Source organism: Acartia tonsa, chromosome 14 (assembly GCF_053477335.1).
Source record: "Acartia tonsa isolate MP-2025a chromosome 14, ASM5347733v1, whole genome shotgun sequence".
NCBI classification, from domain to species: domain Eukaryota; kingdom Metazoa; phylum Arthropoda; class Copepoda; order Calanoida; family Acartiidae; genus Acartia; species Acartia tonsa.
This window is the reverse complement of record NC_137273.1, coordinates 6,528,222-6,541,968: the sequence shown is the minus strand read 5'-3', so window position 1 is coordinate 6,541,968 and position 13,747 is coordinate 6,528,222. Positions and strand designations below refer to the sequence as shown.

General features: G+C 29.7%; 1 protein-coding gene across 2 annotated transcripts in view; it reads right to left on the bottom strand.

The window, feature by feature from the left end:
- Positions 1–13,747, bottom strand: part of LOC145305204 (homeobox protein cut-like) — an 85,290-nt gene that overhangs the window by 33,736 nt on the left and 37,807 nt on the right. For both annotated transcript variants that reach the window (XM_080146764.1, XM_080146765.1), the window contains exons 3-5: positions 1,677–1,749; positions 1,415–1,476; positions 879–1,118 (exon numbers count right to left, since the gene is read on the bottom strand). In XM_080146764.1, coding sequence (XP_080002890.1) covers positions 879–1,118; positions 1,415–1,476; positions 1,677–1,731 — 357 coding nt within the window. In that variant the 5' untranslated portion in view covers positions 1,732–1,749. The remainder of the gene's footprint in view (positions 1–878; positions 1,119–1,414; positions 1,477–1,676; positions 1,750–13,747) is intronic.

Sequence of the window (13,747 nt, the reverse complement as noted above, 5' to 3'; positions counted from 1 at the left end):
TAATCTTATAATTGTACATTGTACGGAAAGCCGTTTATAATACGATGCGAGAAATAACTATTATCATCATCTGGGTTGGATTTCAATAAATCGTCAATTGTTAAGCTTCAAGATTCTTTTAATATTAAATATTTTTCGACCGATTTTAACGCGTAAAGTATGCTTCATATGTGTCGATTCGGTGCTCTATGGGTTAGAACCATAACTTAACTTAACCTAACCTAACATAAACATCAAATACGTTCTTTTTTCAAAGTTTGAGAGATTTAAACCAAATACATTTTATACTAGATATTTATACCCTAAAACGAATTTGATCCTGTTTTATTTTTCTAAACTGTAATAAATTTGTTGAAATATGTTTCAATTACATTTTAACAAGAACAATAATATCTATAATCTGAATAATTGGGTCTTTAATTGTTTTTTTTTGGCAATTATTGTAAATAAACAAAAAAATCTAAAATAAAATTTTTTTTAAATCAAGAAAGATTCTACTTTTGCACTATTTACAGACTAGTTGCACTTCTAATAAAAAACAACAACCCTTTGATTGCATAACCTTTGTTTGGAAGTCCCATTCAAGGGTAAACGTTAAATTTGTTTACAGGTCAAGGCATTTTCTTTCATTTTCTTCCTGTATACATAGTTTGACACCTGTAGTATGACGCGTTTTATTACATCACCTCTCTGCCCACCCAACAGACAAACAGACAGACTAGCTTGAATAGTAGCTGCATATTACAAATAAAAGATTAATAAAAGCCAAATGATAAATGAATATAAAATTTGTCTCGGGCTAAATTTGATTTGAAATTTAATAGATTTATCAAAAATCGTTGAAAATAGGGATGCAGTATTTTAAAAAATATTCTTACCTCTCCATTTTGGAATTGCTCCTTTTGTTCGCCGTTTTCACCGCCGTTATCGCCATCATTACTGCCGTTATCCTCCACCAAATTATCATCATCGTTGCCATTGGTCTCCATTATGTCATTATCTTCCTCTTCAATGCCGTTATTGTCGCCGTTTGTAACGGCGGCGGCTATGCTGTTACCGTTAGAGTCACTTTTGTACGCTGTCAAGCCTGGCGGCGGGGTTAAGGTTCTTGGTACCATCTAGAAATATAAAGTAGTAAGATTTCCAGAAAATCGAAAGCCGTTTGATAAAGCTACTATATAATTAACTTTGTCTGTTCGTCCGGAACGCTATGGTGTAAATGTGATTTTATCGGCTGCTATTTAAGAAAAATTGCTGTTTTTTGGTAAAAATACAACTTACAAAAGAACATTATGTATACAACTTACTAGGTCCGTCAGTCTGGCAGTCATGCTGCAAACGACATTTTAATTGATATTTCAAGGTTTTGTGATTTTCTATTATTATTCTTACTCTTAAATAAATTTTTACTGACCTTTGTCGTTAAAGATTCTGAGAAATCTTCTTCATATGTTTCAAGTTTCCCTGATAGATAGCCTAAACATAGATAGATAGATAGATAGATAGATAGATAGATAGATAGATAGATAGATAGATAGATAGATAGATAGATAGATAGATAGATAGATAGATAGATAGATAGATAGATAGATAGATAGATAGATAGATAGATAGATAGATAGATAGATTATCAATTTTAGGTTCCCATATCATATAAGCCAAACAAAAAAACTTACCATTTTTTTGAGAAAAATTGTGTTGTATTTCCGCTACTGTTTCGTTGCATTTCATAGTTCACCAATAACTTATCTGAAATAGAGAAAAAAATTGTTAATATTTACAACCTCGATGATAGTAAACAAAATTACCTTACTAAAGCCTTTTCTGGCTTTTATGCTAAAGTTAGAAAGAAATATGTTTCTAAAATTGTTAACATCATTAAAATAAATAATTTTACTAATGGATGGAATTCCATTGAATAATAAGCCAGATTTATATGACTTATATATGTGTATGTACTTTTTATATTCGAATACAGGGGTTAATATTTTCTCAAAAACTAGCAAATGTGTCCTCTAAGGGATGAGAATGCTGTTAAAATAGCAATAAACCATCCCAAGACTTAATTTTTGTAAAACTAAAACTTACATTTAACCTAAAAGAAGCTTCCAAAACGGGAGAACTCAATCGGCACATCGGTCAATTCTTAACGGACAGAAAAAAACCTTACTACTTTATTTAATTACTAATGGCTGAGCCCTTAGGGTGTTAAGTATTCGAAGGGTAGGAATACAGAAAGATAGCAAAAACAATCCTAAGACTTAAGACTTAGTCGTAAAAGAAATCTAGATACTACAGTCAAAAAGAACATATATAAGAGGATTGATTAGCAAATGGCTTTAGATGTTGTACTTTTAGATATAGTACTATATTTAACCCTGTAAATATTTAAGTTTTAAAATTATTATAAAAATGATTATGATCGTTAAATGATATTTATACCTATTCTAATCTTTCTAATAATCTTAAATCCCTTTCATATATTTTATTATCAAAAGAGATGTGCATTCAATTCCGTACATGTGTAATATTATCAAATCATAAGAATAGCAATTTTCATTTTGGTTTAGTCCGTTCGTCCCTAACTATTGTTAATTTAGTCAGGTTAGAATTGAGCTATCTATTCAAAACTTGGTATGAGGATTCCTGTAACAGTAGGATACTATTTCAACTACGATTTTATATCAATACTATTGGATAGTCTGTGGAATTTAGAGCACACTAAAATATTATGAAAAGGGTTTAACAGAGTTTTATACGAATTTTTTCAATTGTATTTCAATCAAAACCTTTATAAAAAAAGAAGTTTTAAATATTTAAAATATTTTTTATCTGTTTAAACTAGCGGCTGAGCCTCTAGAATCTTGGAAGAAGGCAGTAAAGTAGCATAAAATCACACCAAGTCTTAAAATCGAATAGCCCAAAACCTTTCCTGGACATAAATAAAGCTTTTTATAACACTCTTCAATTCAGTCGTTAGTGAGATCTCAACGGGCAAACAAAGATAAACTTAATACTTTATATGACAAATTTCATTTAAATCAATTTCAGAGTAAATTTTATTGACATTACCTGCCAAAATCAAATTTAAAAGGTTGTTATATTACTGCGCTATATTCGGACATAAGTGTCTCTGTTTATTAACATTTGAGGTTAGTTTGAGGGTTAAATATTAAATGTTTGATTTCTTGTTTATTTTCGTTCTTTTTTGTCGCTAAGAAAAACATTTCATAAATAGAAAGACAGCGATAGAGAAAGATGGATAGAGAGAGAGATAAAGTGAGAGAGAGAGAGAGAGAGAGAGAGAGATAGAGAGAGAGAGGGGGGGGAAGAGAGAGAGAGAGGAAGGGGAGAGAGAGCGACAAAGTATCTGCGGGCAAAATCTTTTCAAATTTGTTATGAGATGGATTCAAGGAAAGAAATTTATGCCTAAAAACTAAATTTTAAGATTATTTTAAAAGCAAGAAAATCGAAAGATAGTTGAATTTAAAATTATAATGGTTAGTTGTATCCAAAGTTTTAAAAGCACGTTCTCTCATTCATTGGTATAAAAACTTTGGGTACTTTTACCAACTCTCAATTGGTTGTAAAAAAATTCCAGTATTCAAACTTTTCCATCATTAATTTAATTTATAAAAGGGTAATTTTGTTTATTATGATGAAGAGAACATTTATCATTACATTAAGATTATTTTGTTGTTAAAAAAACAGTATAACCATTTTTTTAGAATAATTATCTTTAGCTATGATAGTGATGTTTTGTTTTGATTATTTTATATTCCTCACATTTATACACAAATAAACGGATATACATTCTCACAGGAATTAAAGTATTTACATCCCCAATGATGATAAACAAAATTACCCCTTCTGCATATTAAAATTATTGATTAAAGGGTTTCAACAAAACAGTCAAGATCAAATAAATATATCATAAGTTTTTGAGCCAATGATTGAGGTAGGTAACTTTACAAAGTGTCTCAATTATCAGCCATGTGACGTCATAGAAATAAGGGATTATCCATCTCTTTTTTAAGGGTTTTCTTTCGCATTTCCCTCCTTTTTATGAAGTAACATTTTTTTTTAAAAACTTTTATTAACCTATTAATTCCTGACAATTTTATGTTTGTAAGTCATTTTGAGTTAAAGGATAAATAAATAAATAGATGGAAGAAAATATAGAAGGGTGAGGTCAAAATTATATTTTGTAGATTTTTACTTTCAAAATAAAAAGCCCTTCGGAGATCTTAAGTAGCAAGCACATATACTATTTCCTTATAGAATATTATCATTAATTATATTACTTAATATATTTATATATTATTATATATATTAATATATAATTAATATTAATAATTAATGTGTCTACGTTTTTAAATGCTCTTTTAATGGTAAAAGTCGACTATATGGGTTTAGATAGGGGATCTGTAGGGATGAGACAATGGTCGAAAAATTTGATTTTATCTCTAATAACTACTGGTTGAAAAGCTTAAAAAATGTGATTTATAAACCAAACAATCCAAATTTCAATAAAAGCACCAAACGTTTTCAAGGCAACGAATGAGAGAAAGTGTAATGTTTTTTTAAAACTTTGGACTCTAATTTTATTAGCTGTCTATCTCAAAATCTCAAATTACAGACTTCAAAAAGAAAACATTTAATCACACACACAAACACAAACAAAATACAACTTTTTACGACTTAATCTTGGTCATATCTAATGTTGTCGTCCTTGTTTTTGAAGATTGTTTATATCAAAACAAAATGTTATTATAGGATGTCACTTTTGATCTATAGGCTGTACCGATATGTTCCCCCTCCCCCTCTATTTTTAGCCGATTTTTTTAACCTAAAACGCCCAATAACAAACTTTTATGATTGTTTACTTAAACATGTTAGAATCACCCCAATAGACTTCAATCAATTAGTAAGTGATCCTGTAACAATAAGGAATAATTCAGAAAGCGTAGGAACTCTTTGATTACGCCCGAAAGTCATTGAGTATAAGTCCTTATTAAACTTCTTTATTCTTATGATATTATTGTCTAAGTGAATACATGTTTGAAATGTGATTCATATGACAATAAGGAATAATATTTAGCAACTCTACAACTAGTTGATTGATCAGAGATATCCACATTGAAAAAATAAATTATTTCTAAAATTGTAAACATGCATGTCTAAAGTACGGTTCTATCCTTAAAAAATCGTCCAATTTTTTAAAATAAAAAGTTAGGTATAGCAACCTATAATTATTAGACCCTTTTATTAGGGCCATTTTATAGCCATACCAATAAAAAAGAATACCTTTAAAATATGTCATTTTTGTCAAACTATAGCTTTTTAATTTGTCTTTTTCTCAAAGTGTCTTTCAATTTTACATTTTGAAAGTTTTGCCTAACATTACTATTCTTTCAAATTTTCTTTTTATAAGACACTTTAAAAAAAAAGATAGTGAATAAAGCTTAGTACATATACTGTAATGGTTTTAAAAATGAGTTATTTGGCTATACCTTTATGATATTTTTGTTTCAGTGATTTACTTTTTACTCTAAAAGGAGTTACTACATTTCATTGACAAAAACGGCAAAAATCAATTTATATATTTTTTACATTTTTTTAATTTAAGGTTAAAAACTAAAAAGTTAGAAAGAATACAAAGTTGATCATTATCAAAACAAATGAATTGTTTGTTGGTTTAAAAATTAATTATGTTAGTTTTGACTAAGGAAAATATTTTCAACTAAAAATCGTCTAAACATTTAGAGAAAAGGCACTGACAGTCAAATTAATCTACAACTGTTTCTTCTTCCAGTTCATAATAACAATTTACAAAAAGCTAAATTTTAAAGTTTAGGGAAAATTAATAAATCAAGTTCACCCATTCTTTGGATTATAAACTTTTTGAAATAGATTAGTATTGTCCAAACCGGAGGTGTACTTCAATTTATTATCAATTGTCTCTCTGTTTATCCCCGAACGAACCAAGGTTCCAACTTGTTCAGAAATAAATCAAGGGTAAAATTGGCACATTTTACCAGAGAGAAAGATAAGTTTTCTAAAAAAAAAACAAGAAAAATCCGTATAATTGTGATGGAGCCTTCTGATAATTATACCCTATGTGTGTTGTGTTTCAATCTACAGTATTTAAATGTAAAAAACCAATGTTAATTCCAAATTTACGCTTTTCCAAAAATATTTGAAATCAAAGACGATTACGTAAATGATTTCACGTGTTGAGCACTGAAAAACTCCCCTCCAATTCCCTTATTATCGAAAGTAATTGAAATTATAAGGAGGGGTGGGGAGATATCAGTACTTAACAGGCACTTTGTGTAAAAGCACCAATTTTTTTGTAAATTGTTTTATACAGATAAAATATATATATCTACTTTGTATGATTTTTCTTAAATCTTTGGCAACTCTGTTCTCCAAAATTAAATTTAGAAAATTTGTCCTGAATTTGAACAAAAACAACTTTATCCCTCAATTTGGTTTCAAAGTAGCTAAACTTCCGTTGTTTATGTTATAAACGATTTATTTACATAAAGTATTATATCAGCATTATACTAGATAAAGATATGGAAGAAATAAGTAGGGGAAATATCTTGGCCCATTACTGTGAACATCAAGCAAATTTTAAAATAAACCAGTTTACTTTTTAGCATGTCCATCAAGTATTGTTGTTCGAATGCTATTCTGAGGTCAAATAAATGATGATAGCATGTCACAATGCTAGACAAGTCAACATACAATCAAACGCTTTGCGCAAGTCAAAACAACAATTAAACTTTATAAACTTTGAACTGTAAATTCTTAACATCTTGATAAACACATGAAATCGCCCGGATAAATTTTCAGGATATTGACCATTGGGGGATTTATCCCCCATCCCTTTCCCATACAGAGTAGCTACTCTGTCCTTCATTTTATCCCCCCCCCCCTTACATTATTTTGTGTACTAAATCTAATAGCTAGGATAGGTTATAATAGACAGGGGAAGATACAAAAGGGAGGTGGAGTTTAAACAAATAGGTGTTTTCTAAATGATTTTAATTCAAAAATAAATCTAAAAAATCAAAAAATTATTTTAAAACTATTTAGAACGCTCCTTTATAATAAAATCCTAAACATTTGCAAGATTATAATAAAGATTTTAAAATTCCTGTGCACGCCACTGACTGACTGTAATGTTGGATAACCCGTAACCTTTGGGGAAATTAGTAATGGTCGTCCAGTAAATTGGAATCCCCTAGGGGCCTCCAAGAACATTCGAATATTAGATTAAATAATTTTAGACTTTTGAACCAATTTTTTTAACTAGTTTTAATCTCCATGTATAAAATATTTATTAAAGCTAAAGGTCACACCAAAGGTTTTCCAGTTTTTTTAATGTGAAAACTTTTAAAATGACAAAGCTAATTCTTTTATTGCTGTTCTTCTTATGGGTATAATTGTTTGAATAAACAAAACTAGAAAAATTTTTAATGTAATGGATTTCTAAAATTTGGTATTTTAAACACTCTAGATATATTAACTCTGTTTGATAATAGAGGAGTTTATTTCTTCAACTAATATACATTTGAAATTTATAATCATTTCATTTAAATAATTAATTTGGCAATTTTAATTATTTTCAATTCAGACTACTTTACAATTGCTAGAATATGTCCTTTTTGATATATCAATAATTTTAAGAGTTCAATTGTCTTTTTATATCCATATATTTAGAAAATTTTCATTTAATCTGCCCAGGACCTATTTAAAGAATTTTCTGCAAAGAAGAACCCAAACGGTCCAGCGGCTCAGTCATTTTTGGTCTATACAGATATAGAGACTTCCTGCTTTTATAACTTGATAAAAATCTTTTTTTCAAAATATAATATTTTCCTTTTTTATATATTTTGCTATAAATATTGAATGTTTAAGCTTGGATATTTTGTAATACATTATTTCCTGACTAGAAATAAATAGGTGTGGGTTCACTTCCGCATATTTTTACATTCTTAAAAAGACAAAAAGAGGGTGTTTAATGTAAAGAATTATAAGGGATCTTAAGGTATTAGCCAATGGAAGATAAATTGATGTAAGTACACTCCTAATTATGATAAACAAAATTATACATTTAGTAGATTAAAATCATTTGTAAATAAGCTTGGAAATAACTTGTCTGTGCCAACCAATCAAGATTTTAAAGTCTCAAACCCAGCGAATTGAAGAACGTGTTTTTAGAACTATGAGTAATAATATTTTTTGCCAATATCCAATTTCTCCCCGAGAAAATCACAGAGTAAAGGGACATTTTGTGATGTTATTATAAATTTGCGGTTCTGATGATTTGATAATGTGATGACACATGCGCGGAAGTGAATATACACCTGAATAAAAACATCATGGCATCAATCAAGTTACAATCTCAAGATTTACAAGCGTGGGGGTACGGGGGGGGGGGGAATACCCTACCCCGCACAAAAATCCAAGGGAAATCGAGGTCAATTGGATAGGAAATCTGTAGCTTCAGGGGGGGATGTATGGTGGGGTGGGAGGGAATATAGGATGTGTTTTTTTATCTTAATATATTAGGAAATAATAAATATAAAATACTACTATGTATCAAATCTTTATGAGAATTTAATCTTAATATGTTTGTCTGTATTCTTTTCAAGGAAGTTTCATATTGAGAGAACCGTTTCAGAGATGTCATTGAAGGCTAAGAGCGTACATTACAGGGGAGGAAGGAGTTAAAAAAATTACCAAACCAATGAAATATAAATTCAATAATAAAATGGCCTAAAACCATCCTAGGGCCAATGTGAGCAGTCCTTTATATACCTAAAGAACTTAGTCGGTTTCAAAACTTGAAGAAAAAAAATTTACTTAATATTTACAACCATAAGCAATAAAACCGTAAATTAAACACCTTTCATTTTTATATTGGCTTAATATTTGGTTGACTTTAATTGCCTTATCGACAAACTTAATTTATTGTTTGATTTATGTCACAATGTCCGTTTTGATTGTTATTGACCCGATACAAATTTCTTTAATTTCTTTTGAAAATCGAAATGCCAGCCATGACCACTTTTTTTACCATGCAGTATAAACGACATAAATTATTTCAATTATGACTGAGAAAAAAATGTATGTAGTTATAACGTCAGCTTTTAGGGCGGATATTTGGCATCAACTAAAATGGTGATAGCTGACATATTATCGATATGAAATAAATAAAATCATATCATTGACAAGACTATTATCTATGTCGAATATATTACATCACAAAAAGTTGTCATCGATTACAAATAAAAAAGAGGGGTGGTAAAAAGGCCTTAAAGCGTCAAAAAAGATATTGCTATATTTTCAGGCTTTTTATTTCTATAACTTTGTATCATAAACTAAACCTATAAATACTCTTTAATGAGTTTTCTAGACATGTGTGGGTTAACAGGGAAGGGGGGAAGAAAGGGTTGCTGTCGATTTTTTTGGACAATTTCAGCGAAGTAATCTACTATAATTTTGAACCAATTAAGCAGGTTTAAGGAATTAAATCTTCTTTGTTTCTTGACGAATTTTAAAAATGAATTGTTTAATTTTGTTGCAAAGATTCTACTGGCCATTGACCAATAAGCATCTTCTCTATAATTCATTTGAACCTTCAGTCTGTCTGTATTGCTCTGGGGGAAATTAAATTCCAGGTATTCTTAATTATTTTAAAGATTCCCCACTAACTACCATTTTACATGTGCTCAATAATTAATTCGTCCGTCTGTCTGTCAATTACAAAGCTTTTTTTTCAGTAAATTAATTAAATTAGCTTTCATAGTGTCCTTGTTATATTAAGTGTATCAAAAACTTTGTATGTACCTTTAATTGTTTGACGGTTGTTCCGAAAGGTAATCAAAGAATGAGAGAACGTGTTTATAAAACTTTAGGGACCAATATAATTTACAGACCAATTTCCCCTCCCTTCCTTTACTGCTGAACTATCTATAAATTTTGACGTTGTTAGATTTTAAACGTGTCAAAAATTGGTAGATACCTCCACTTTGTTTGGTGGATGTTGTTCTATGATTAGTTTGAGACAAGTTTCATACCAAGAATTGGGAAATATAATCTTAAAATCAAATAGCTTATAAATACATCCCCAATCAATGGATTTATTATTACTCGAATATTACACCAGATTATCAGGAACTCTAAGAAAGGGAAACTTGTTGCTGGCTAAAAAAAGAACCACCACTTTACCCCATTACACCTTCAGTAAACAAAAAACTAGTTGCATTAAAGTTTGGACACTGATAGATTGAAGAACCAACTAACCAATTATCAAGCAACATGAAGGTTCTCAATTTTTTTTAAGCCAGCGAATGAGAGAATGTGTTGACAAACTATTTATTGGCTATGTTCTCTTTTATAATTGTTTTGCAGAAAATAAATCCATCTCTTTGGTTTTAGCTAAAAAATGAAAGCCATTACAACTTTGTAAAGTTTTCTGTACTACATATATAACATACACAAATCTAAACATCGTTGAAACAGACAGACAGACATTCTAGCCCTTTCTTTCATATAAAAGTAAGGTTTATGTACGTTGAGATCTCGGTATCCATTTTAGAACAGCTTCACAAAGCAGTAAGCACCCAAAGTTAGAAGTTTTTTTTGATGAGTTTAGGCTATTTTTCTAGCCTCTTTTTAAACCTTAAATACAGTGTCTATAACTATAAATGGTAGAAGATACGTCACATATTTCTATTTTATTTGTCTATTTTATCTTAAGTAGCATAAAAAGTATTAGCCCATAATTTTATAAATTTTTATATTGCGCGATGCTTGCTTTATTGAGGGGGGGGGGGGGGGTAGAGCGACTTGCAAGCAAATATATTCGCGGCTGATCTTTATGGTCTGAGAAACACAAATTTTCACAGTTTCCTATTGAGATTAGGTGACTCAAGTTGTCCCCCCCCCCCCCCCAAAAAAAACACTTTTATTTTCAATTAACGTGTAGTGAAATATTTGTCATTCTTAAATCTAAGTAAAATTTTTATTATTGATGGAAGGAATGGGGGGGGGGGGGTCAACTACAATTTAAAAGAATATTTTTGATTTCTACCTTTTTATCAGGGCTTAAAATCTTAAGAGTTTGTAACTTAAGTACATCCCCTGATAAAAAAGTGAACCTTCCACAAATTATTGAACCCCTCCCCCCTTGCAAACAAATTAATACCCCTTCTACCTCTTCAAAGTAATACAATGCCTTTTTTCCATGAGCTAAGCAGCTTTGGGGCGAGATTGAGGGGGTAAAAAAGACTTTTAGAATGAGCATTTTAACTCTCCTTTTCATTTAGAAAATCTCCCTCAACCCCCCAAGTATCTATCTATCGCAACCAGGTCAATGTCTGGGCGGTGATTGGTCGATGACTGGCTTATGGGTTTCCAATACTCGCCTGTGATTGGTCCAGACGCGCGAAGCGACCACCAGACACACAAAAATCCGCGAGTTGTAAATTAGAGGAAGTGGTTTGGGGGGTTATTAGGCGCTTTCATCTTGTTGTTGGGCCGGGGGGAGAAATTTTGAAGTGGCTTTGGGGGGGGAAGATATTTAGTTTGGGTTTTTGATACATTCTAATACATGATACTACAATGTATATATAAAAGAAAAAAGTGGAATGGGTTTTAAATGAAGGGGTTACAACCATAAAGAACACAGAGATATATTCAAAAAAGTCCTATGAAATAAAATTAAAAATAAAGAGGAATTTTTAGAGGAAAGCAATTAACTGATTTTTGTCTTTATTTCTTAGTGTATAATTTTTTGTACATGAAGTTTTTGGCTTAGAGGGTTAAATATTAAAGTCTCAACCCCTTTTCTCTCTTTCTCTTTCTTTCTTTTTCTTGATTTGAAATCAACTTTTTGTATATGAGCAATTCTATATTTATTTGATAAAAATAGAAAATAATGTTTAGATCGACTAAAACCTTAAAGTTGAATTTCTGGTATATATACATACATTTTTTACACTTACAGCTAATACATTTTTCATTTTTTTGTAAAAAATATTGATATTGATTAACTTTTTTTATAAACAAAATTACATAATTTCTCAAGATATACCTATCATTAAAAACAAATTTTTGTCACTCTATGTAACGAAATTCCTATATTTCTACATATTATTTGTTTGATGGCTCATATTACATGTCGTCTGTGTGTTTGTAGCGAAGCTGTCTATAAATTATGTCATTAACGGTTCAGTGGACTGAAAGTTATACTGGTACCCAAGTTTTATTACCACGCTCTCTTATTTGATCTCATACAAAAATAGTTTTTAAAGAATATTGATTAGTTGCTTCAAATAAGGAGTGTTCTATTTTTTAATAACAATTTTAGATGTGCCATCATCTAATAACTTATACTGAATGCTCTACATTGATTTCTTATTGATTAAAATTTTTAAAGGCTATCACCTACCCAACCCATACAAAAAGTAGGATATATTTTCTTTCCTTTTACTTCTTAGTGCATAGTTTGCAATTTTATACCAGAAATAAGGGAAAAAATATTTAACAATATCAGTTTTTTTATAAAAAAAAACATACAAAGCTATCAGTTCCTTTGAATGAAGACAAAAAACAATTGAATAGTTTTGAAGAGTATTTAACTAGAATTTAACGAGAATCTAAATAATTTAAATCGGTTGAAAAGTTTAAAACTTTTAGTCTTTTAATCTTTTAAAAAATGCATAGCAACTTATACATTTCTCCCTGACTTTTTTACTCCTTTTAGTGCAATTTTTGTGCAGTTTTTCTTTACTTCATACATAAGACCAGGGGAAAGCACAAGTGGTTAAAAATATAAAAATGAACAAAATTGATACTTTTTTCTATCCATTTTTTATTTCGAAAAGCCTTGATTGTTTTATTATGGCCTGTCATAAATTATATTATTTTATATAAAAACAATATTGCCATTTGATGAATTTGTCTAATATTAGTCAAACATTTTGCAAAAATTTTGCCACAATTATCCCAATGTGTTGGGTGTGTAACGAGCTGATGGAAAGATTAAGTCAATAATTTATTCCACTTTTTATGCCTTTTTTTCATTCAAAGTTTGCAAAATTTTGTTCAAATAACGTACATATATTTCTATGATTTGGTAGATATAGGTTTCAAGAAGAGTTTACTGGCTTTGAGAGACAATGTGTCATTTTAGATAGACATAAAAATACATCCTACTACTTGTCATATGTACGTTCAATACTGCATAGAACGACTGTTTTAGTTGCAAAATTAAAAATCTAATGAAAATTAGCTAAGATATTCCAATGTGAAGGCAAGACAAAGATAAACTTTGTTTCAGAGGTTCTTGGGGCCATACAGATTTTTTTATAAAGATTAAAAATTTGAAATTACGTATTAATGAAATGTTTCTTAGTCCATCCAGGTAATCATGTCCCATTTAAAGCTTACCTGAAAAATATAAACAACATTTAGAACTATTTAATATATATAGACGTATAATTATTGAAATACTTCTTTCAAATATTACGATACTATGCTAAAAGAACCCTCTTCCAAAATATGTCCCTTTTCCCATCCTCTCTGCCTTTTTAATTTCAGGAATATAAGGATTTATCAATGGGAGATAAATTAATCACCCTCTCAATCTTACCAAAAAATGATTTCAGAATTTTTTTTATATTTTTTAATTTATCGATAAGGGTTGGTAAATCATTTTTTCTTCCCT